This window comes from Staurois parvus, unplaced genomic scaffold (assembly GCF_062004578.1).
Source record: "Staurois parvus isolate SC_StPar_1 unplaced genomic scaffold, SC_StPar_1.0 ptg000022l, whole genome shotgun sequence".
NCBI classification, from domain to species: domain Eukaryota; kingdom Metazoa; phylum Chordata; class Amphibia; order Anura; family Ranidae; genus Staurois; species Staurois parvus.
Genome location: NW_028317818.1, coordinates 1039481 through 1065852, shown reverse-complemented (window position 1 = coordinate 1065852; position 26372 = coordinate 1039481). Strand labels below are relative to the sequence as shown.

The 26372-nt window shown below is 41.7% G+C and overlaps 1 protein-coding gene across 3 annotated transcripts in view; it reads left to right on the top strand.

Annotated features, from left to right (window-relative positions):
- LOC149472138 (ubiquitin carboxyl-terminal hydrolase 22-A) overlaps nucleotides 1-26372 on the top strand; it is a 154158-nt gene that overhangs the window by 76364 nt on the left and 51422 nt on the right. For all 3 annotated transcript variants that reach the window (XM_089691529.1, XM_089691515.1, XM_089691521.1), the window contains exons 8-9: nucleotides 19046-19193; nucleotides 23180-23285. In XM_089691529.1, coding sequence (XP_089547655.1) covers nucleotides 19046-19193; nucleotides 23180-23285 — 254 coding nt within the window. The remainder of the gene's footprint in view (nucleotides 1-19045; nucleotides 19194-23179; nucleotides 23286-26372) is intronic.

The following is a 26372-nucleotide window of genomic DNA, read 5'->3' as shown; positions in this document are numbered from 1 at the left end:
CTGACCACAGGCGCTATGTAACTGACTACCAACTCTGTGGCAAAGTTTATTCTCACTGATGTTGGGCCCCGGACATTTTCTGCCACACTGGCCACAATCCGGCCCCCTTAAAGTCTGAAGGACCGTAAACTGGCCCTTTTGTTTGTAAAGTTTTGAGGCCCCTGTCCTAGAGCAAAATGAAAATTCCTCCTACAAGCTTTAACCATTGCTTGGCTGGACACTGATAGAAGTCACAATACTACTCTAACTGCTGATGAGAGGTATTTAGCAGTTTATATTTACTAACATAATTGCAATTCCATGTTGTATGTACTGTGGGAGACCAGATATAGGGATTGCGGGGTCCTGGGTTTACTAACACCCTAAGTTGAAAAACCTTCTTTGCAGCTGGATGCCCCTCAGCCCCCCCCCCCCCCCTTATATTTAAAAGAGCATGATCCGATGTAGTAATGTGCACAAGAGCAGCAACTCTCGCCTCTGTCTGCCTCCCTCATCCTTGGCTACAGCTGCTGTCAATCAAATGCTGCCGAGCCAGTGGGGGGCAGGGCTGAGCCACCCACTCTGTGTCAATGGACATAGGGTGGCTCGGGAGCAAGTCCACACAGGTGCCCACATGGAACGATGCTTTGCATGGGGGCATCCACTAAAGAGGAGGAGCCTGAAGCGCTGGCAGGGGACCCCAGAAGTGGAGAGTCTGGGCTGCTGTGTTGCACAAAGCAGGTAAGTATAACATGTTTGTTTTGGTTAAAAAAAAAAAAAAAAACAACAAAGGTTTAATGTCTGCTGATCAGTTGCTTTACCCTGTTGCTGCCACCACCATAAGTACTATGTCAATAGCAGCGCTGGCATGCTAACATTTTTGTTGCGGGCTTTATAGTTACCGGGATTCGGGCAGCTGTAAAGCCAATTGATCACTTCTGTCTGAAATATGCTGCCTAACCCTACTTTCCTCATTTTTATAGCAAATCTGTCACATTCCCTGCCTCCCTGCTCTTCCCTTCCTCCCCAGAATAGGGGGCTTATTAGCAATAAAGTTGAAGCAACACTAAACTGGTTTTAAAAAAAAAACTCTAACTCAAAGTACCTTTATAGTTATTTGCCTCTTCCAAATCTTTAAATCCCTTCTTTTATTGTCTACTATAATCAGACTTCCTGTTAAAGGGTGGCTATGTTTGTCCTGCAATGGTCATATTGTATGTAGGAATGTAGCCACCCTCTGTGTCTCACTCCTTAGATCAACTAGGGCAGGGTTCAACAAATTCCAGGTGCCAGGTCGCCATGGCGACTAGAAATTGCATCCTGGCACCTGGGTTCACACACTGCCTCCCACTGATTTCATTGCAAAAGCGTGTCCCATTGACTTCATTTGCAAAATAGTGTCCCATTGACTTCAATGCAAAAACTCCTGTCAATCGCAATCTTATCTGAACACTTTATCTCCGCATGCCACTTCTCTATCACTTGTGAGTCAGGAATGCACCGTTGCAAACGCGTACAGAACCCTTTTCGTAATGGCACTCAAAACCCAATGCGAGTGCATCACATCTGTGTGAACCACCTCAATAGGGACACATGTCTAACCTGTCATACGAATCTGTGAATTTGAAAACTAATCCAGAATCGCATATGTGTGAACCAGCGCAGCTCCAATTCACATCTGGGCGTTTTGCGATTGTGGCATAAATCCCTGTGATCGCAAAACGTAGGTTCATGTGCCATTATTTTCCATGGCACCTAAAGTGTGCTGTTTTGCTGTGATTATCATGTGGCAAATCGCATCATGTGAAGCTTGTCACCCAAATTTTGCCTTGCCCTGGGTTTTGTTAAGAAAAAAAAAAAAAAAAAACCGGGCTCCTAATTTTTTTTTTTTTTTTTTTTTTTAAGCTGGATCCTAGATTCAAAGCAAATTTGTCAAGCCCTGGACTAGGGAATATGGGATTTGTAGTGTACATAGCATTTCACATGTCTGCAATTATTGTGCACTGCTCATTTCAAACCTACAGAAGTGAGTAGAAAAGAAGAGGTTTGGGAGCTCACAGAAGACATTACAAAGCGGCAGAAAAACACAGTAAAATCCCATTTCATGAAAAATAGATAACAGGTTCATTAGGAACAGTTGCGTATGGATTATTTTTGGATAATAAGGATATTGTTTAGTGTCACTTTTTACAAACAAAACAAAAGGAAAACACAAATTACTCTTACCATTAACCTCCCTAGCGGTCTGATTATTTCAGATTTTTGGTGCTGAAAGTGGTACCATTATTTTGCATGGAAATATGTAGTTTTTTTATTGTAGGCTGTAATTTTTTAGGAATAACTCGCCGAAATCTGTCCGAACAAGAGTCTATTAAACATCCCGGGTATGATAAAATTTGAAACACTAAATCATAAATTATAATTTAATAAATAATCATAAAAAATATTAATATAATAATAAATTTAATTCAATAATATAATCAAACCAAAAACACTGAAATTTGAATTTCCCCACAAATCATCACTCAATTCTGCAAATGGTTCTCATTTACTATCGCTGTTCTCTAGCTGATCTAAACCCGCTTTTGACCTAAAGGGACGCTTTTTGGACGCCATGGACTTTTCTTAGTTTCCAGGCAGAAAGAACAGACAAAATGAAGGCAGGACAAAGCACTAGGGACAAAATGTATGTGAAATGGGTTGAAACAGCAATGTTTTACTATGTAAAATTTGTTTGGAAAAAAAATGCCATTTTTCCCACCGCCGGCGGCGCCCATACATCCCGACGTCACAGGGACCGGAACACAGAAGCTGGATGCTGGCATCGGCCGGAGGAGATGGCCGGGGACGCTGCAGGGGACACATCGCAGGAGCGCAGGACAAGGTAAGCTCTGCAGGGAATCCCTATGCAGCGCCACATGGTAAGCCCGAGTGTAGCCCGGGGTTACCGCTTTTGGTACTGACATTTTACCCCGAGCTACACTCGGGAATACTGCTAGGGAGGTTAGTTCCCACAGTCCTTAAAGTCTAACTTCAATTTAGCAACATGTTGCATCTTAAATATGAGTGTAATATGTTGCAAAAGGTGAAATTGCTAGCTGGAATACTATGGATGTTGCTGAGGCTCTCTGCCATGGTAGCTGAACCTCAGAGATAGAGGTGGACTACTCAGTAACTCAAAATCTCTGCAGGAGCCTGCTGTAGATCTTTGGGCTGCATGCCATCTACAGGACATATCCCATTGTTATTGGCATACGAATTCCAGTCCTCTGTAGACTCTCCTTGCATCTTGCTCAGCTTGGGACCCTGAAACAATATTGCAGTGTTGACAGGGAAATTCCCTACCATGCATCCTCCCATAGCCCCGCCCATAATAGCTCTGATAGGGCTCCCTGCCTGCACAGGAAGACATGTAGAGCGCCATGCCAGCCCCTCCCATCAGTTCCATCTAATGATGATTATTATGGATGCCAGTTGATAATGTTCCATGGCTTAGAACTTCATATTTCTCCATAAATGAGCAGGGTATCGGTACATTTTGTTTAATTGAGTGAGGTTGAGGATGAAGCTTTAGCTATGGTTTTTCTGTTGTCCGCAGTTCAGCTTTAACCGCTTGCCCACCGCCCAATAGCATAAATACTGCCATAGGGTGGCAGGGCAGCACAAAATCACGTGTGTGTGTATATCTACTCACAAACCAAAGGAGAATAAAAGCAGAATGAGTAGTCCGCAATGACAGTCAATACAATGCTGTGCTCTAATTAGGGATACTGATGCGTTTCGGGAGATGAACGCCCTTCTTCAGAGCTAAAGTGTATACCTACTGGTCCAATATTTATATACCAATATGCATAGCAGAGCAATACAAAGCAATGTGCTTACATGGTAAAACAGCACACAGTTAACCCTTTAATTGCCCCAGATATTAACCCCTTCCTGCGCAGTGTCATTAGTACAATGCCTACTTTTTATTAGCACTGATCACTGTATTAGTGTCACTGGGGATGTCAGTGACAGTCAGTTCCTCCCCAGTGTCAGAATGCCCCTTACAGTCCTGCTATAAGTCGCTGATTGCCACCATTATTCGTATAAAAACAAATAAAAAAAAATAATTCCAGTATATATACCGCCATTTGGAGATGCTATAACTTTCACATAAACCAATTAATTTACACTTATTGCGATTTTTATTTTCTAGCAAAGACATGTAGCAGAACACATTTTGGCCTAAATTTATGACTAAATTTGGTTTAAGAAAAAAAAATAAATTACTGGACATGTTTAATAGCAAAAAGTAAAAAAAAATATATATATATATATATATATATATATATATATATATATATATATATATATAATTTTTTTTTTTTTTTTTTTTTTTTTTCTTTAGCAAAATTGTTGGTCTGTTTTTTGTATAGAGCAAAAAATAAAGGGGGTGAATCCTTTGGAGGGCAAGTGGTTAAAAAACAGGTGTTATTGATCAACAAGAGAACCTGAAGATTAAAATGCCATCCATTTAAATAAAATAAAATCAGCTCTGTAAGAAAATTATAACTGGGTAGAGAAAAGCCATACTTTGCTTATAGGGATGCACCAATACCATTTTTATTCTTAAGAGTACATATACCCATACTCTTTCTCAAGTACTCACTGATACCAATTACCGATACTTTATTTCAATTACTCGCCAATACCAGTTACGGATACCTATTTTTCGTGTCATGTGACAGATTTTTTAGACTAATGAAATTATTACTGTTTCGTTATAATTATGAAGAACTGTAATGCAAAAGACATTTGCCCTGGTGATTTAGTGGTAGCTCAGCATTGCCCTGGTGGTGTAACAGTAGAGCACTTGCCAGAGCTTCTGTGGTCCAGATGTCACGTCTCTCTCCATAAAGGTGGCGGTTACAGTCTACGGACTTGACGGTATCTGTTTTAGTATCTGAGCATTTGCCCAAGTACAAGTACTCGTGGAAATGCTTAGTATCAGTATTGGTGCAATGATTCTTTCCTAACACAATAAAGTTGCTGAAGATGGTTCAATTAAAAAAAAAAAATACTGTACAATGCCCACATGAAGCACAGCAGTAAGGCAGGACATAGACGAAGCAATCACAGTTTGCGGGAAAGAAATTCGCTCGATTCCCCGATCAACACAGAGAGTGTTGACGGGAATTTCTCTCCTGGAGCCATTGTGTTCTCCCAGCAGGGGGGGCCGTCCCCCCCAGGAGAAGGCAGTGATTATTGCTAGCAGTTAGAACAGCCACTAGCAATAATCGCATGTAAAATCCGACAGGCCGGTTGTACCCAAGTTGATTGCTCAGTCTATTTAATTAAATCCAGTCTATTTAAAGAGGATATGCTTCTTTTCAACAGTTGTGACCTATAAGCCGTACCTTTTACAACTCAAGTTATTACATTTTCCAGGTTTGGCCTCCACTGTGGTTGATTATTTTTCTTCCAGTTTCAGGCTACCTGTCTCAGAGAAGTATTTGATGACCAAAATTGGTGGGGTTCCCTAAGAATCCAATCTGATCTTGTCAGTCAGTTGGCTCCACTCTCCTTTTACCAACCAATCTGTCAGGGAATGGGAAGATCGCCGCAGCGATCAAATCTGCACATGCGTAGAATCCTGACAAAACGTGTCAGGCAGGCGGGCACTAGGACCCAGGCGCGCCTGTCACAAATGACGGCGCTGGGCAAGCACTAGGACCCAGGAGCGCCTGTCAGGAGTTGGGCGGACTATTTAAACCTAACTCTTGCAATGCTCAAGTGCCGTATGATCTTATTTGTGTTCCTGAGTTCCTGTGAATAGATTGTTTGTTGCCGACCCTGCCTGATCCTGATTTGCTGTCCGTCTCCTGCTCTGATCCCTGGCTTTGTCTGACCATTCTCCTGCTTAACCCCATACGTTCTGACCTCCTGTTGACGAACCCGGCTTGTGACCTGTTTATCCCTCTGCCTGCTGATTCTGTACTATACCGCCACCACTGTTACCAACCCGGCCTGCCCGACGCTGCTTCAGTTACCTCCTCACATCAGACTCTTACCCGCTATACACCTTCAACGGTGCCTCTACCACAGCTGGGTGAACCCAGGGGCCGCGACCTGGTCTCGGCCTGCTCCAAGTCCATCCCCACCATCAGGGGCTCTGGTGAACAAGCAGGTCGGAGCTTAGATTCCGCGCCTTGGGGGATTCCGGTCTGTGGAGTGCTAGAGGCTACCGCTGCAGGATCCCTGACACAATCCCACTTAATGCAATCTAACCAGTGAGATCTTGGTGTTTTAGTCAAATTTAAGTACTTTGTACTCTTATTTTTTTCTCTGCTACAAAATATACACTTTAGCCAAAATTGAAAATCAAATCTTGAGATTCTTTCAGGGAGCAGAGTTTCCATTCTTAGTACCTCATCCAGACATTGCTGCAGTTCATCAGTCCACATCACTTCCTTTTGTTGTTGACCTACTAAGCAGAGAGATGTTACATAGGGTTGGCTTCAAGAAGTTGTCCTATTCAGGTGTTCTATGTGTACTCTAAGAGTGCAGTAGATCACAGAACTTGGATTATTGAGGCAAACTAAGTGGCCATTTTCGGTTTGCAGATGAAAACTAGAAAAGCTACAATTTCTGGGGAAATTGTGTGAAGTGTTCTTGCCTCCACCAGTAGTCTACAACTGGAGTGGGCAGAGTAACTGGGTGGAGTGGCTTGTCACTCTGCTGCCTGCTCACACACCTGGGTTCCTATGGCAACTCACTCAGCAAGGGCAGAGAAGAGCAGTTAAAAACAAACTGCTTCAACTTGCTCACTTCACTGGCGGTTGCCATCTTCAAACAGTTGTAGTATAAAAATTATAAATCCTACACCAAAGAGCTTTATATTGTGAGAATCAAGACCCAGACCTACATTTTGATGCATAGTATGTCTCTGAAATAGTACAAATGAAGGCACAGTCGCAGTTTAGAAATTGCCCTTCAAATTTGAGGTGGCTAGAGTGGAGTTTCAATGAATGTCAATGGGTGGCGTGCGTTGCAAACAAAGGGTCATATTGTGAGAACTATCAGGACTATGGCTTCGCCGTGGACATTTTTAGTGGCAGCAGGGATAGCTGAATGTTTTGATTTAAGATTTGTGTAGGTGGGCTTGAAAATGAGGGAGTGATGGCAGTTTAGATATCATGTCCTGATTTTTCAGCTCACACTCTAGCTTTTGTCAGCTCTCACTCTAGTTTTGAACATTCCGCCATTCATTCCTATGGGAACAATTTCACCACAAAAACGCCGATATTTTATGAACCATTCGGCAAACCGTTCCACAAAGTAATAGCACACCAATCGGGAACAATCCGCACGTTTCGGTATTTTACTGTCTATGTAGTGTAAAACTGTGGGAGGAGTTAGGGTGGTAAATGTGGCTATAATAATAATATATATGTGAGATAACCGTAAGTGGTCTTGCCATGCAAGAACACTTAATTATGTAGTCTTCTTTTCAGCCAGCAGATAGAGCACTAGGTGGCTTCTCACAGAGTTACCTTTTTTAGCGTTGCTGAAATTTCACAGCTTTTCTGGGCTGTAAGCTACTACAGTCATATTGGAAATCTGTTTAGCAGGAAAAGACATTTTAGGATGGCTATAGCTGAGATGTGTTGTATAACACAACCCTCCAGTCAGTCCACCCTGGTAAATTTTTAATTTTGTCATGTTGAAACCATGGAAGGAAGAAATGTTGGCTAAGCTTTATAATGGATGTGAGAAATGTTGAATGTTCCAGTTCCCTTGCGAGGATTTCACTGCACACTTTAACATCCATTCTAACTTTCAATTTTAGGTTAACTCTACAATTAAGCTCCAATTAGGAGTGAAATCCGTTAGGGTTGGTTGCACGTGGTGGACTTATCTGCAATGATTTGCTTAAAAAAAAAAAAAAGTTGGCTTTTATGGGGAGTGGCTTTTTTCCCCCTTTCTCCTGATGACTGAGGTGTTCGATATGGAGCTGTTCACGACCGTTGGAAGCCTGCTCCTGATGCCAGGTGGCTGGAGAGAAAGGTGAAGCTTACAGCAGAACATTATTGTCTTTACACACATCAATTTTAGGTGCGTAATTTCAGATGCTTTTGAAGCAAAAAGTTGTTAGAACATTTCTTTAGACAGCAGGCACATCTGTTGTAGAAAAGCCTGTCCTCTGTCAACATGTTGCATAGAAGGAACCTTTACTATTTGTGTGGAAGCATTTGTCTCTCTACAGAAATCTGACATGCTCCCTGTAAATTCAAAACTAGATCTCTTCAATCAGCAGATTACAGCTTCAAAACCAAGACCACGGCCTCCAAAGAATGCAAAGGTGCTTCTTATACAGTATGTTGGCCGGGGGCATGCTTTTCTACTCAGGCTGTAGCTACTTTCTAAAGAAATCTTTAAGACTGAACTTTTATATTTTTATTTTCTACTTTCCTGTACTGATTTAGTGGTTCTGCACATGAACACTTCTTTGAAAAATTGCACAAAACAGTTTGAGACTGCCAAAGGATCATACGTGATTCTATCCTCAGAAAATGGCAACGTGATAATCATGGGTAGCTTGTTATCACAGTTGGCTATATAAGCAAGCTGTTTTCCAGATCGTTCTCCTAGCACAACTACTTTAAGGGATTAGAATAAAATTGTTTTTAGTTTTCGCATTCTAGACATCATGGGGTTTATTTACTAAAGCTGGAGAGTCCAAAATCAGACTCCCTTCTGCATAGAAACCAATCGGCTTCTAACCTCAGCTTGTTCAATGAAGCTTTGGCAATGAAACCTGGAAGCTGATTGGTTTCTATGCAGCAGGGAGTCTGATTTTGGACTCTCCAGCTTTAGTAAATAAACCCTATTTGTCAGTCTGGTGTGTAGTTTAGTTTGTTTGAATTATTAGGGGTGGGATTGTGATTAGATTTAGGAACTTCTGCCAGTGCATGCATGGCCAGGGTTTATGCAGAAGCAGAATTTTGTTTAATTAGACTACTGTGTTTGCACAATGTTGTCATCTATTAATGCAATTTAAAGGCCTTGAGTGTCATGATCAAAGACAGAGCACCAGTCAACAAAGGATCTCCTCTTTAAGTAGAATAGAGCCAAAAAGTTTTTAATCTACACTGTGGGAAAGAGAGTCAAGGATCAGTAAAGTGTTACCCAGCAGGGGGAGTGTTCCAAAAGGATTCTAGAAAGATAGCCTATGTCTTTATGCCAGGATAAGGATCAGAGCACTAAGCAACTTCGTGTTACTAAACCCAGGACCCTGCATTCACTGTATCTGGTTTTACACAGTGCACAGAACATGGAATGCATTTATTTTAGTAAATATAAACTGCTAAAGATCTCTTCTCATCAGCAGTTAGAACAGTCTTGTGACTTGTGCTCGGCTGGACTTTGATAGAAGTTAAAACTTGTAAGAGGAGTTTTCAGTTTTCTCTAGGAGGATGCAGAACCCATGACCTCTGTCTGGACAGTGCTAATTTAATTGGCCCTGTGCAGATCACATGCTCTCCCAAGGAGGGGGGAAAAAAACCCTCTAGCAATACACACCAAACTGAGCATGTGTAGAGTGTCGCCACACAATATGTCCTATCGGGAGATAAGAGGGGGACACTTGAAGAAGGGGAGGATCAGAGAAGTCAGGATCAACCAGCGTTTTTACGCAGTGCAGCGGATTAACCCCTTAGGTTCCACAGTGAGTATAACAAGCATGTTTTACTGCATATACAACCAGCGTGCAGACTGTGCCACAGAGAAAAAATGCTGAGAATATTAAAATTCAAACAATGTACACTCCTGGCCGCTGCTATTTGTGATGTAACCGTCATCAATCAAAACTGGCAAATTATGGAACAGCGCTGACCTTCTCTAAAATCTCACAACCAACAATGTGCAATCAATCAATTACCTCCCTACAAAAATGTGCAACTGAGTCTATAATATGCTCCAGGGCTACCCTGTACTCTAACCATATAAAAATGATAAAAGCACTAGTATAAAGTGCAAATGCTATTCAATTATCTCTACTATTCAAGTGTATGCAGAAAAAAATCCCTAGTACCATCTTACATCCCCCACTATACCATGTATCAATAAATCAAAGTGCAAATACAAATAAATTGCAACCTATACACATATAGCAAAATATCTGTATCATAGAACATCCCCTTACATTGTGCAAAGTAATAACTCAAAGTGCAATAATATCTAAATGAAAGTGCAAAATAATTTTTAAAATGATATAATGTCTGTCTCATATGTAAGACAGTCCACCCATGCAAAATAAACTTCTTAGATCTTTTTAACACCACCAAACTGTGCTGTTCCACCACCAAATGAAATAAATGAACTCCCCAGATATGCTGGTCAGATCATAAACCAACTAAAACGCATGTTGCTCTGGGAGTGACACTCTACAGTTCCGTAATCCTACTATCTCAGACGTCTCCAGGTAATATTATCTCTCATTCACTCAAGAGGAAAAAAGAAGAGGGGAGCTTCCATAGCATGAAACCATCAACTGATTTATTATGTAAAAGCCTATAAAAGCAATCTCATTTACAAGTGTCGTCACTGACACAAGTTTACAGGCATAACCCTATGTTGGATTTTCTGCAGCCGCAACCGTCAAAGACAATCCAACATACGGTTATGCCTGTAAACTTGTGTCAGTGACGACACTTGTAAATGTGAGTGACTTTATATACTTTACATAATAAATTGGTAACATGATATCGTAAGAAGACATGGCCTTCCAAACCAACAAGGCCTCGCCACTGACGGGACACCTCCTATTCTCAAAGTGGAGGGACATCTGTTTGCCATCTGCTCCCAGAATATCTGATGGCTGGGACCAGAGTCATTTCCAGGGACTATAAATGGAAGTTTCACTTCCTCCCACTTCATGCTCTCCAACTTGTCTCCTTCCCAGTTACAATAGGTAGATCTGCCTACTGCTGTCCAGCAGCTCTGGGATCAAGGGGTTTTTACCCCTGTACCAACATGGACATACTTTCGAGGATTTTACTCAAACCCTCTTTACAGTTTTCAAACCGAATGAGTGCATTTGGTCCAGTCCTTAGCTAAAGATTCTTGTTTCTATGCGTTAAACTGCTTTTGGAAATCTCCATTGTAAAGAAGCCAACATCCTATACTCGTGTTTTTTTTTTTTTTCCCACAGAGTAGTATTATTATTATACAGGATTTATATGGCGCCAACAGTTTATGAAACGCTATACAACATGAGGGCAGACAGTACAGTTACAATACATTTCAATACAGGAGGAATCTGAGGGCCCTGCTCATTAGAATTTACAGTCTTGGAGGGGAGGGTCAAGTGATATAAAAGGTAATAGCTGTGGGGGGTGAGCTGATAGCGAAAATAAAACTATAGGTGAGGACAGAACAAGCTTCTCTAAAGAGGAGGGTTTTCAGGGATCGTCTAAAAGCAAACAGAGTAGATGATGGTCAGATTGGAGTAGAGATTTCTTTAGGATAGGAGAGGCTTGGGAAAAGTCCTGGAGGTGAGCATGGCAGGAGGTGACGAGAGAGCTAGAGAGCAGGAGGTCTTGGGAGGAATGTAGAGAATGATTAGGTCGGTATTTAGAGACAAGGTTAGTGATGTAGCTGGTGGTTGAGTTGTGGATGGCTTTTTAAGTAGTTTTAGTATTTTGAATTTAATTTGTTGGGTGAGTGAAGCCAGTGGAGGGATTGGTAGAGAAGAGTAGCAGCGGAATGCTTGGTAAGGTGGATGAGCCTGACAGGAGCATTTAAGATGGACTGAAGGGGGGCTAGCCTATGAAAAGGTAATCCCAGGAGGAGAGTTGCAGTAGTCGAGGTGAGAGATGACCAGAGAGGGAACTAGGTTTGTGGTGTCATTTGTTAGGAAGGGGCATATTTTGGAGATGTTGAGGTTGAGTTGGCAAGACAGACTGCTTGGGGTGTCTTTATTTGCCACACCATTTTTTCCTGCTGTTAACTCTTTGCCTTCCAGTTCTCATCAGTTAAGCATTGGGGGGTTAGGACCTGTATGTGTCTTCTTTCTTGTTGGGCAGGAAGTATTCCACCTCTGACACTGTATTCTTCTGAATAGTCAGCAGGCGGGTCCAGATAAGATCCTGCTGCAAGTTATAAGTAATAGAATATCTAAAATGTATCCCTCCAGGGGAAAAAAAAATGAAAGGAGAATTCCTATCTAACACTATGCCTAAAAACATCTTCACCTCCCAGTGTCTGTCAGAGGCTGCTGCAGTGGAAAGGAAGGCGCACAGACAACAGCCTGTGGATGAGATCATGACACACACAAGGATAAAAAGCATCCCTTGATTCTAGGGGATCAGGGGTGTAAAGACCTAGAGCGCTTCCATTTAGACCAGCTGCTCTTTTTCCCCTGAATGTTTTTGTGTTCCTTCTCGGAACCCATTTTGGAAAGGCCCGTTTTTGGTGGACCACATGGTTTCAAGAGAAATTTTGGTTTTTCATCCTGTTTTTGGTGGGTGATTCTTTCTTTTTTGGTCTTGAGCATCAAGTTGGTTCTCTGTGTCCCTTCATCTGGTCATGTTGACAGGTTCCTCTATCTGGTAGGAGACTCATTCTCAGCTTCAGGTGTAGGTCCTTCAGGCAGCTCTTGGGCTGCAGGCAGTTCCCAGTTCTGTTCTGGTGGGCCTGTTAGTAGTGTTGTTGAGATGGACTGTTTTTAGATGTTCCAACAGTGTCAAAATTATTTTGTCCCTTTTGTAAACAAACAAAAAATTGGATTTTTGTACTCACTATAAAACCATCTTCGTTGAGTTCATTAGGAACACAGATCATGATTATGATCATGGACTTGGTGCTGCTTTGCAGCAAAACTGAGGCATGCTGAAAGTAGGAGAGGTAATCCTGGCACTAGTATACTGTTAATCTTTGCCAGTGTCCTATCTTCTTTTACCTGACATGATAACCCCACTGCCTGAATTCCTGTTTTCCCTCAATCAATCATTTGAACAAATAACTGCATATAGGGAAATTTCTCCCATTGAATGTAAGTGATTGATTTTCTATATAAGAGGCTATTTATTCAATTGATCATTCATAAGAAAATGTAACTGTGTATTTTGAGTTAAATTATTGTGAATTTAAACATATAATCGATGAGCTATATAATTTTATAGGGTGGTGTAGTTGTAAAGCATTCTTTCTCTAACATGCTCACATTTGCTCACAAATGTAGCCTTCCGTCCTCCGCAAAAGTAAGAAGCTGACTTTTTTTAATTGAGAAAAATAAAATCTGTTCCAACCCACCCTACCTCTGTTCTCACCTAGATGAGAATTACTGTATACATGTATTTTGCACTTTTGTGTGCATCTGACAGCGATCACCATGGCCGCCGCCAACCTGTCATTGAAGTGCTAGCCTCTCACAGGTGGCAAAAACAGTTGCACGAATTAGATTCCTGCTGCTGTCATTCGCACCAGGGCCAGATGCCCAAATGTATCCTTAAAGTGTTTAACCTAGAATCTAAAATTAGATTAGACTACATTTTTCTGTCCTTCCCTGTGAATACAATACTAACTTTTTTATTTACTCATGAATTAAAATGCAGATTAAATACTTGATGATCCTGCCATTACCTTTTACAATGTAGGATGACTTGTTCTTTCCTAACCAAGCTAACCATAGACGCAAATGTGTGATAGTGTTGTCAGGTTGTGACCCATCGTTATGCCTGGGGTCTACAGGCCCTTGTACTTAAAGTCCCATAACCTGTGAAGCCACAGGTTGACACAAACACCCTCACTCAGCTCTACAAAGCCTGATGGACTGTGGCTTCTAGTCCCCATTCCCCACCCGTGGCTCTCAGAAGGACAAGGGAATATAGTGGCTTTGTGACCACAGCTGAATAGATAAAAAGGAATACACAAACTCCCTCTCAAATAGCTTTTATGTGTCATGTTTAATGACATTCTCATGGTTAATATACTTTTAATGGTTAAAGGGCCGGTTCATACCACATTCAGTCCATTGTGTTTTTTTTAAGTATCAGAAACGTATGGATAGTAAGTTTTTTATATGGTTTCCAATAGCATAGTTCACACCAGTATGGTCAGTTCCAGTGCATTCCAGAAAAAAAAAAAGTAGAAACTGCTGCATTTTTTGTGCACTGAATTATACTGAAGTGTGGTAAAACGCACCTAAATGCGCCAAAAATGCAACGGAACACATGTCCTTGATTAGAAAAATTAATGAATTGCGCTCTGGCTATTCCGATACAAACTAAAATAGTGTCAAAACTGTTGCAGCTGTCCAAGTGTATGCGATTATTACTCCAAAAAAAATTTTAAACAGTGTACAAAGATTATCCAAAGTATCCACAAAAAATATATAAACAATATCCAAAGTGTCCAAATAAAATCTCAATCCATGGTGAAACGTGATTAGTTGAAAGTGCTCTGTGCTAGAACAGCTGAACTTTATTTGGGGTTAATCAGAGACACTTTAAATGATGGGAAGTGTGTACTGACTTCTATTTAACATGATTTTAAATGTGATTGCTTAATTCTGAACACAGCTGCATCCCCAGTTATAAAAGGGTGTGCACACGTATTCAACCATATTATTTTAGTTTTTTTTTATTTTTACTTCCTTCCACTTAAAAGATTTCTGTTTGTTTTTCTTAACTGAGTTGTACAGGTAAGGCACATTAAATGTGGAAAAGTTTTGAAATGATTTATCGTCTCATTTTTTTACATCACAGAAACCTGACATTTTAACAGGGGTGTGTAGACTTTTTATATCCACTGTATATATACATACACTGCTCAAACAAATGAAAGGAACACTTTTTTTTTTAATCAGAGTAGAACATCAAGTCAGTTAAACTTCTGGGATATTGATCTGGTCAGTTAAGTAGCAGAGGGGGTTGTTAATCAGTTTCAACTGCTTTGGTGTTAACGAAATTAACAGGTGCACTATACGGGCAGCAATGAGACTACCCCCAAAACTCCAGGATGGCACATCAATACATGCCATTGCCAGAAGGTTTGCTTTGTCTCTCAGTCTCAAGAACATGGAAGAGATTCCAGGAGACAGGCAGTTACTCTGGGAGAGCTGGACAGCCCCGTAGAAAGTCTTTAACCCATCAGCAGGAACGGCATCTGCTCCTTTGGGCAAGGAGGAACAGGATGAGCACTGCCAGAGCCCTATAAAATGACCTCCAGCAGGCCACCGGTGTGAATATCTCTGACCAATCAAACAGACTTCATGAGGGTGGCCTGAGGGCGCGACGTCCTCTAGTGGGCCCTGTGCTTCTTGCTCGGCACCATAGAGCTCGATTTCATTTGCCATTGAACACCAGAATTGGCAGGTCTGCCACTGGTGCCCTGTGCTTTTCACAGATGAGAGCAGGTTCACCCTGAGTACCTGTGAGGGATGTGAAAGGGTCTGGAGAAGCCATGGAGAATGTTATGCTGCCTGTAAGATCGTTCAGCATGACCATTTTGGTGGTGAGCCAGTGATGGTCTGGGGAGGCATATCCATGGAGGGTCGAACAGACCTCTACAGGCTAGAGAATGGCACCGTGACTGCCATTAGGTATCGGGATGAGATCCTTGGACCCATTGTCAGACCCTACGCTGGTGCAGTGGGTCCTGGGTTCCTTCTTGTGCACGACAATGCCCGGCTTCATGTGGCGAGAGTATGCAGGCAGTTCCTGGAGGATGAAGGAATTTATACCATTATATGGCCCCCACGCTTGCCTGACCTAAATCCAACACCTCTGGGCCAGGTTGCACTTCAGACTGTCCAGGAGCTCAGTGATGCCCTAGTCCAGATCTGGGAGGAAATACCCCAGGACACCATTTGTTGTCTCATTAGGAGCGTGCCCCATCGTTGTCAGGCATGCATACAAGCACGTGGGGGCCATACAAACTACTGACTACCATTTTGAGTTGCTGCAGTGAAATTTCAGCAAAATTGACTAGCCTGCTCCATCATTTCACTTTGATGGAAATGAAAATTATCAACCTACAGAGGACTCAATTCAAAGACACACCTAAAAATCAAACGATCCTTGCATTCCTAACACATTACCCAGTCCATACCAGTATAGATATCCAGCATGATATTTTTCCCCATGGAGATCTGATGTGCATTCAAAGTGTTCCTTTTTTTGCTCGTGTTTTTGAGGTGTGTGTGCGTGCGTGTGCGGGGGGGGGGACGGGACTGTGAATGTGTGTTATTTGAGCAGAGTACTTTACACTAATCACGTTTACATCACCATGGATTGAAAGTTTATTTGGACACTTTGGATATTCTTTATATATGTCCTCTTAAAGTGCTCTGTGCTCCAAAAATACCAATAGTGACAAGTGCTCTTCAATCCGTGACCCCCCTTTTTTTTGCCACACTCACCAGATTAGATGGGCCCTTTCCTCTCGCAACTAGGTCAAATAACGCTTTGTCTGGTGGTAGATAATTGGTATCTCCCTTCTTTCCTTTACTTCAGATCATGCACTCAACATATCCTACTGTCTTAAGGAAATTCAAAGGAGAAAGGAGGCCCCCATAGCGTAATATTGCTTTTATTATAAGATTAATTGCTATTTTTCTATTTGATTGCCTAAGCATTAGCTTATGCTTTTAGTGCAAGCTCCAGTTCCAAGTAATCTCCAGAGGTCCTTGTTTCAGAAGAGGGGGAGCATACATGGTATATTAGACCAGTTTGTGAAACCGGAAACTCCTCCCTGTCTCTGAAGACACCAAGTGGGAGGGGTGAAATGTGTGTTAGACGGGGCTTACGCAAGCAGTGGCGCTCTGAGGTTATCCTACTTGCCCAGCAAGTTGAAGCACGTTGTTTATGATATATTGTAAGTGCATTGCTTTTAATTAATATTATAATAAAAGCAGTATTACACTATGGGGACCTCCTCTATTCTTTCGATTTCCTTAAAAGAAAAGTATGGGGCTGTATTTTTTTTTTTTTTTCTTTTTTACCCATGATCATTACCTAGGTGGATGAAGCATTGGTCCGATACTTCATCTGTCCCCCGGCGGCTCTAAGGGTGAGAGCTTTGAGTAGAGAGCAGGACTGTCAGTCACCGCTGTCTGCTGGAGCGCTGTGCTGTGGAGGGAGCGACTGGCTCAGGCTCTCAACGCTTTGCTGAGAGGCTGTGCTGGGTGCCGTTCCAGACTCTGTGAAGTCTGAATCGTTCCCCAGCCTGGACCGGCTGAGTGACATCAGACTTCAGTCTGCTGTCAGTTGAAAACAGGTCACAGGAATGCAGAACAAACTACACTCCTGTGATCCACATGAGAAGTACAGCCATAAAATCTTTGGCTGTACTTCTCAAGACCATAGAATATGTTGACTGCAGGACTTGAAGTAAAGGAAAGAAGGAAGATATCATCATTATCTACCATCAAAGCATTGTTTGATCCAGTTGTGGGAGCAAAGGGTCGATCTATTCTGGTGAGTGTGGCCAAAATAGGGGGTCACGGATTGAAGAGCACTAGTCACTGTTGGTATTTTTGGATCATGGAGCACTTTAAGAAGATGCATATATGTGTGTGTGTGTGTGTGTGTGTGTGTGTGTGTGTGTGTGTGTGTGTGTGTATATGTATGTATGTGTGTGTATGTATATGTATATATATATATATATATATATATATATACACACACACACACACACTTGCAAGAAAACGTATGTGAACCCCTTGGGATTATGTGGAGTTTTGCATGAATTGGGCATAAAATGTGCTCTGAACGTCATCTAAGTCACAACAATAGAAGAACACAGTCTGCTGAACATAATACTACACAAACGTTAGATGTTACCATGGTTTAATTGCACATAACATGTAAACATTCACAGTGCAGGGAGGAAAAAGTATGTGAACCTTTGGACTTAATAACTGGTTGACCCTCCTTTGGCAGCAATAACCTCAACCAAACGTTTCCTGTAGTTGCAGATCAGACCTGCACAACGATCTGGAGTCATTTTGGACCACTCCTCTTCACAAAACTGTTTCAGTGTAGCAATATTCTTGGGATGTCTGGTGTGAATCGCTCTCTTAAGGTCATGCCACAGCATTTCAATCGGGTTGAGGTCAGGACTCTGACTGGGCCACTCCAGAAGGCGTATTCTGTGCTGTTGCAGCCATTGTTTTGTTGAATTACTTGTATGCTTTGGGTCATTGTCCTGTTGCATCACCCATCCTCTGCGGAACTTCAGTTGGCGGACAGATGGTCATACGTTTGGACTGCTTTTCTATGGTGTGAACCGACCCAAAGGGTTTACTTCTACTTTAAGGATTGATTTATTAGTCACTTTTATTGTTCTTGATGGAATCTTTTTTTTTTTTTTTTTCCATGCTATATAATGTTTTTTTATGGTGAAGTACGATAAATGTAGGTATCTATTTATAATGTTTTGACTATAGTAGCAACATTGAAGTCCAAACACATTTATTGCAGAGGCTTAAAAACATAATCTTTAAAGTGTTACTAAACCCAGGACCCTGCATTCACTCTATCTGGTCTCCCACAGTACACAGAACATGGAAATGCAATTATGTTAGTAAATATAAACTGCTAAATACCTTTTTCATCAGCAGTTAGAGCAGTCTTGTGACTTCCATTAGTGTTCAGCAGAGCACTGGTTAAAGCTTGTAGGAGGAGTTTTCTTTCTGCTCTAGGAGGATGCAGAACCACTAACTTCTGTATGGACAGTGCTGATTGGCCCTGTGCTGATCACATGCAAGAAAAAGAAAAACCTCTTTAGCAATACACACCAAACTGAACATGTCATGCCAGAGTGTCTCCAGAGACATGTCTTATCAGGAGATAAGCGGGGGCACTGGAAGAAGGGGAGGATCAGAGAAATCAGGATCAAACACCATTTTTACACAATGCAGAGGATGAACCCCTTAAGTTCCACAGTGAGTATAACAAGCATGCTTTAATGCATATATAAACTGATTTTACTGTTGTGGGTTTAGTAACACTTTAAGTCATGTCTTGAGTACTGTTTTTATTGCATTCTTTCTGTAATTAATTTTTTTCTCTTTTATTAGTTTTACTCTGGGCATCGATCTCCACACATTCCATATAGGCTACTGCATCTTGTATGGACACATGCACGGCATTTAGCAGGGTACGAGCAACAGGATGCACATGAGTTTCTAATTGCTGCATTAGATGTACTGCACAGACATTGCAAAGGTGAGCATATTCTCATTCTCTACTGGTTCACATATACAGTGGCTAAATGGTTAGCACTTCCACCTGGCAGTACTAGGGTCGTTGGTTCGAATCCCAGCCACGGCATCACCTGCCTGGAGTTTGCATGTTCTCCCTGTGACTGCGTGGGTTTCCTCTGGGTATTCCGGTTTTCTCCCACACTCCAAAGACATGCTGGTGGGTTAATTGACTCCTGTCTAAATTAGCCCTAGTATGTATATGTAGGAATGTGAGTTAGGGACTTTTAGATTGTACACCCCTTGAGGGTTAGGGACTGATGTGAAATGTACAATATATACTGTATGTAAAGCGCTGCATAAATTGACGGCGCTATATAAGTACCTGAAATAAATAAATATACTATATACTTTTTTTTTTTTTTTTTTTTTTAAACATACATAATTCTACGTGTTTACTGGTTGGTTGTGTGACAAGTAAGGGCCCTCGCTCTTCTTTTTTTTTTTTTTTTTTTTTAGCGGTGGGAGTCCTCTCTGCTAAATAAAATAATGCTGCCATTATGATGTGCATGCATCGTTTTTTGTGGTATTCTCCTATGAGTCCAGGCATCCATAGGGAGTGGAGAACCATCCTAGGGGGAAAGGGGTTTTGTCATTGATGGCCTCCACGAAGTGCGTTTTTGATAGTGGTTGGAATCATTCAACCCAGAAGAGGACCAGTGGCATAGTTCAATAAAGAGCTGAGCAGAGGGTAAAGTAATGTTTTCAAGATTTCTTTTTTTTTTGTGTGTGTCTTTCAATGTTGAGTATTGAATTTTTAAAACCTACATACTGTTCATATAGATTAACCACCTCCCGTCCGGCCGTTTGTGCGTGCTTCCTGGGAGTGCACAGCACCGCGATCCGGAGGACACAGTTGAACACCGATCGTCGCACGGGACCTCTGTGCGAGGTCCCGATCATGTGATCACCGATTGGCCAATCGGTGATCACATGCAGTGAAGTAAGCAAGATGTCACTTCTCTCATCATTGCTTACTACGTGTGAAATCTGTGAATGATCACAGAGGTCACATGGTACAAGGCTATTCACAACAGCCTTGTACCATGTGACAAGCTGTGACCAATCACAGCTCACACAGTGTTTCTCAATGGCTGCAAGAATGCAGCCAGAGAGGAGAAATGATTGCTAAAAGCAATCAGTGTAAAAAAAAAAAAAAAAATCTTCATCACCCCCCATAAGTAGTACAGTGTCAAAAATTATTTTTGTTGGTTATAAACTAATTTGGGTTGATTTTTTTTTTTTTTTTATTTTATTTTTTTTACTAAAAAGATAACTGAATACGTTTTGGACAAGATTTATGATTAAATATTATTTATTTGCAAAATTTTATAAGAAAAACACTTTTTTTTTTTTTCCCCCAAAGTTTTTGGACTTTTTCATTTATATAGCAAAAAAAATTAAAATCCCAGTGGTGATTAACCACGTTCCGCCCGCCCTATAGTACAATCACGGGCTTAAGGTGGTTCTCTCGTTCTGATAGGACATCATATGACGTCCTGCCATTCTCACTGCGCATGCACGGCGCAGGGAGCGCGCAGCACAGCGATCGCCGGTCCGCTGTGTCCCTGTGACACAGCGGATCACGGCAAGAGCCGAAGATGTCAGCTCGGTCATGTGATCAGCTGTGTCCAATCCCAGCTGATCACATGTAAACACAGAAATGCCGGTTATCGGCATTTCTCTCCTCTCGAGCTGTCACACTGACAGGTCGAGAGGAGAGCCGGTAATCGGCTTTCCGCGGAGGGGACATGTACACTGATCATCAGGGCACTGATGATCAGTGTGGCCCCAGAAGTGCCAACTGTCAGTGCTCATCAGTGCCAGTGCCACATATCAGTGCCCATCTGAGCTGCCTTTCAATGTCACCCATCAGTGCCGCCTAACAGTGCCAGTCAGTGCTGCCTATCAGCGCCGCCTATCAGTGTCATGTATCAGTGCTGCCTTTCAGTGCCCATCAGTGATGCCTGTCAATGCCCATTAGTACAACCTATCAGTGTCCATCAGTGCAGCCTCATTAGCGCACATCAGTGAAGGAGAAAAATCACTTATTTACAAAATTTTCAGTGGTTTTTGGTTTGTTTAAGAAAAAATAAAAATCCCAGAGGTGATTAAATACCACCAACAGAAAGCTCTATCTGTCTCAAAAAAATGATAAAAATGTCATATGGGTACAGTTTGCATGACCGCACAATTGTCATTTAAAGTGTGACAGTGCTGAAAGCTGGAAATTGGCCTGGGCAGGAAGGGGGTATAAGTGCCCTGTAGGCTAGTGGTTAAATACCACCAAAATAAAGCTTTATCTGTCTCAAATAAATGCAAAAAAAATCATATGGGTACAGTGTTGTATGACCGCGCAATTGTCATTCAAAGCGTGATAGCGCTGAAAATTGGCCTGGACAGGAAGGGGGTAAAAGTGTCCAGACACGAAGTGGTTAATGTGAGTTTAGAAATCTGGTGAAATTCAGGAGAACTCCAGTATTGATGTCCTCTATGCAACTCGCACACATCATTTCACTTCTAGCTGAGTGCGCAGCACATCAGTTCTTCAAGTATGAATGTGCTTGCATTTCTGGAGGACAGCTACACTTGGCATATCTGCTAAACTTTTCCTGCAACATGTTTTTTATTATGTTTTCTTCTGCTCGTTGTCTCTCTAGGTCTGGCCCCTGAAAATTGAGAAATTGTAAAGTCTTTTCTATTTAGATAGATGGAGACCGGTAAAGAGAGAGAGAGTTATCTTTCAGGAGAAAAGCTGGCCACACGTATAGATTTAGTTTTTCAGCCTATGCTAAATAGTGTGGATAGAGGAATCTTCCCAGTGGCACTGCCAGCTGTCAAAATACCTGAGCAGTGATTTCATCTTATTGGATTCAGGCATTGTTGAGCTAACAATTTTCTGCCAGGACCACCCTTAGTCTTAGCTAGACTTCTAAGATCTCTCCTGTTTCCTGGCAGGTTGCAGTGGTTGCCAGTCGTAGTAGATTTGTAAAGGAGAGATTTGTAATGAATAATTCACTGTGCTTACCCTACTGTAAAGCATAGGTTATATTATACCCTATGCTATGAATAATGCTCACCAAACCTAGGGATTATAGGTGCTGGAAGGGTGACAGGAAGAGAAAAAAGAGCCTAAGTTTTTCCAAAAATATAAAAATCACCAGTGTGTCCTGGGCACTGCTGTATCATCCTTTGGCCCTCATTTCCACCCAGCTGTTCTATTCATAGAAGCCGTTACAACAGCTTCTATGAATGGACCATTATCTTTGGATATAAGGCGCAAACCATCTGCCGGTCGTCCATTCATAAATGCTGTTTTAGTTTTATAGAAGTTTTAGCAACAGCTATGAATGGAACAGCTGGGCGGAAAGGGCGGGTATAGTTGGGCTCTCTTGCTGAGTGCTCATTACAGCCCGCTAGTTCTGTTAACTCTCGCCGCACCCAAAAATGTTATGGAAGTAGGGTGACATTGCAAAAGTAAGATTTTGGTGAAAGGAGGACATAGCAGCACTAGGGACACACATCATTAAGTAATGTCCCTTGTGCTGATTTTATTTGTTTTTAAGGTAGTTTTTGTATGGGTGGGTGTGCAGGCTTTATCTTTGGTTGTAGGGGGGGAATCGGGCCCATATGGTGGGTGTGCATGCTTTATCTTCGGTTGTAAGGGGGGGGGGGGGAAATCGGGCCCATTTTTCTGGCTTAGATTTACACCTTTATATGTTGATTCATTACCTCCACTGGGCTGATGGAATAGTACCGGTAAATCAGCATTATCACAGTTACGTATTTGTGGTCTTTTTGAGCAGGCAGAAGACTGTCTGTAAAGGTGAAACAGGAATAAATGACTGTAGTGTAACTTTGCAAAATAAATACAGTCAGAATACAGTTTGTAAGCATATCTAAAGACAGTTTTTTGTTGTTTTCAGTATTTACCTGTTTTTCTGTTTTTAGGTGATGACAATGGAAAAAAGGCCAACAATCCGAACCACTGTAACTGTATCATAGACCAAATTTTCACAGGAGGCCTCCAATCTGATGTAACTTGTCAAGTGTGCCAGTAAGTCATGTTACTTTTCAGTGATTAAAATCCATTTTACACAAATACGCTGCTCAAAAGGAATGTTCCCCAACATGTGGCATATAAATTTCCTCATGCTTTCTAAAATGTTTGTATGGTAACCTACAAGTTTAATAGAATTTAATCACTTCGCCACTCACCCCGGTTCACCCCCTATGGACCAGAGCAATTTTTCACATTTCTGCTATGGGCTTGTTAATTCGGCAATAACTTTCTCATTACTTAAGATAAAAATGTAATACATGTACTGTTTTTGTTTTTATTTTGTTTTTATGGACAAACGAGGCTGTTTTTTTTTTTTTTTTTTTTTGTGTGAATATTGTCATGCAACAATTACTTTTTTTTCCGCAATCCTTACACAATTAAATGTAACAAACGCGCATTTTTTTTTTTTAGCAGTATTTAACAATAAATAGTGCTACTGCACATAAAATGTTCACATTTTATTCTGTAATTTGTCCTGTTTAAAATGACACTAAAATTACAATTCTGGTACAAAGCATTGCAAAGCTATTCAGAAATGAAGTAAAGTGAGTTTTTTTCCAATTTTGCTTTTTTTTTTTTTTTTTTTTCATAAATGTGAAATTTTGTAAATATATGTGAAAGGTGTAAACATTAACAAGCAAAAAAAAAAAAAAAAGATATGTTCTTATTAGCTGATAAAATAGAAACTAACAAAAAAAAATCTGCAAGAAAACAATAATTGAATGGAGAATAAGGAATTTATTCGTGCTGATCAGATTCAGATAATGGTTAGCAAGAGGTTAAACCAGCAATGGGCAAACTACGGCCCGCGGGCCGTATACGGCCCGGCGGACCTTTTAATCCGGCCCGCGGAGCTAGGCTCCCGCTAGGCTCCTCTCACAGTCCGCCCTGAAGACCGGTGTAGCATGAAAATCTGTCTCCTATGAGGATCTGTCCCCCTCGACGTATCTGCACATGTGCCGAAGATCGCCGATCGGGTGCTAATGCCTGAAACTGGCACATGCGCAGATACGTCGAGGGGGACAGATCCTCATAGGAGACAGATTTTCATGCTACACCGGAGCGGCGCGGGAACACGGCGAGAGGAACAAAGGTAAGTGAATTGACACAGGGGGGACATGGGGAATGAATTACTATAGGGGGGATGAATTACTATATGGGGGATGAATTACTATATGGGGGATGAATTACTATGGGGGATGAATTACTATATGGGGGATGAATTACTATAGGGGGGATGAATTACTATGTGGGGGATGAATTACTATGTGGGGGATGAATTACTATGTGGGGGATGAATTACTATGTGGGGGATGAATTACTATGTGGGGGATGAATTACTATGGGGGGGATGAATTACTATAGGGGGGATGAATTACTATATGGGGGATGAATTACTATATGGGGGATGAATTACTATGGTGGATGAATTACTATATGGGGGGTGAATTACTATATGGGGGATGAATTACTATATGGGGGATGAATTACTATATGGGGGATGAATTACTATATGGGGGATTAATTACTATGCTTACTATGGGGGAATATTACTATACTTACTATGGATGACACATACACATCATTCATCTACTCTTGGTCCGGCCCCCGGGTCCAATATATGAACCCATTGCGGCCCTCAAGTCAAAAAGTTTGCCCACCCCTGGGTTAAACAAAGGAATATTTAATTTAAAAAAAACACTTTTTTTTTCCTTTCTTTTTTAACTTGTCTGGTTGCATTAACTGACTTCATCTGCAGATCAAAGTTCATGCCTTTTGATGGTTGAGTAATGTTGTGGACAAACATTGCCAGACTGCTCTTTTGATAGCTCCAGCTGTCAGAACTTTCTGTGTACTTGGCAATGAAGCTTTGATTAATCACAGCTGAATTGCCGAGTACTGGGACAGGGGAGGTCCTGTTAGCAGTGCAGAAGGACTGGACATGTTAAACACGTCCTACAATGATGACATATTTTTTTGGGGAGTGTCTACCACTCCCAGAGTCTGCAGTTGGTTTAACAGTATTTCCACTTTTGCTGTCATATTTGAGAAAACCCCATTATGTTTTTGTTCCCTTTCACACAGTATGCATAATGAGAGGACAGTATTGGTGCCACAGCTCACATTCTACTAATTTCTTCAAGGTTGTTTGCAGCGTGTCCACTGGAAACGTGTCATTCTCTTTTATGTATTGAGAGTTCTCTTTGACTCTTGCCATGTGTGGTTGGACCCCCTCAGCTCAGGTTTGATCACAGTCATTCAATCTTTGACCCGCATCACCTATTTTCTGACCTATATTTATATGACGGAATCTATAGGCCATAAGTGCTCTTTCCTGCAGATTCTGATTTGCCCACTGCCTTAGCAGTGTGAAAGCCAGTGACTGCAGAAAATATCTATTTTATGACTGATGAGCTTACCCCTGAGACACTTCAGTGATCCTCATTGCTTCAGACTGGTCCCAATGTTTTTGGTAAGATTCCTGGCAGGCACTCCATGGGCTCTGCCAGATTATTGGGATCTTCTGTCCTAAGGACCAATTTGCCATCCTGCTTTACAATTGCTTGCTTTATTGGGCATGGCTGTTGAAAGCCCAGGTTCTAAAGGACAGGAGCATCTTAAGTCTTACAGTGGTGGTAAACCGCCAAAAAAGGGCTCCCTGCAGGCTTATGCCATAATGTGATAGTATGCACCATTGACAGACTTCCATCTTCACCTGGTCTTCCTTCCATGTTTGTGGGCTTCAGCCATTTAAATAGCTGGGGCTGCGATGATGTCACTCCTGCACATGCCCAGAAGATTCAGTACGGCACTCTGCATTCTGTAGCATACTGTGTACCTTGAATGCAGAGCATCAATGCACATTCGTGGTGATTGCCGATATGAGTATCTCCTAAACGGTGCACGTTTCAATAGATATTCATTGTACCTACAGGTAAGCCTGATTGTAAGCTTACCTGTAGGTACAAGTTAGTATAGCGAGTTTACTACCACTTTAAGGCTAAAGCTTACACTTGTTGTTGGGGTCAGTTTTACTGCTCCCACGTAGCCCGCAAAAGACAACGGCTGTGGGTGTGTGTA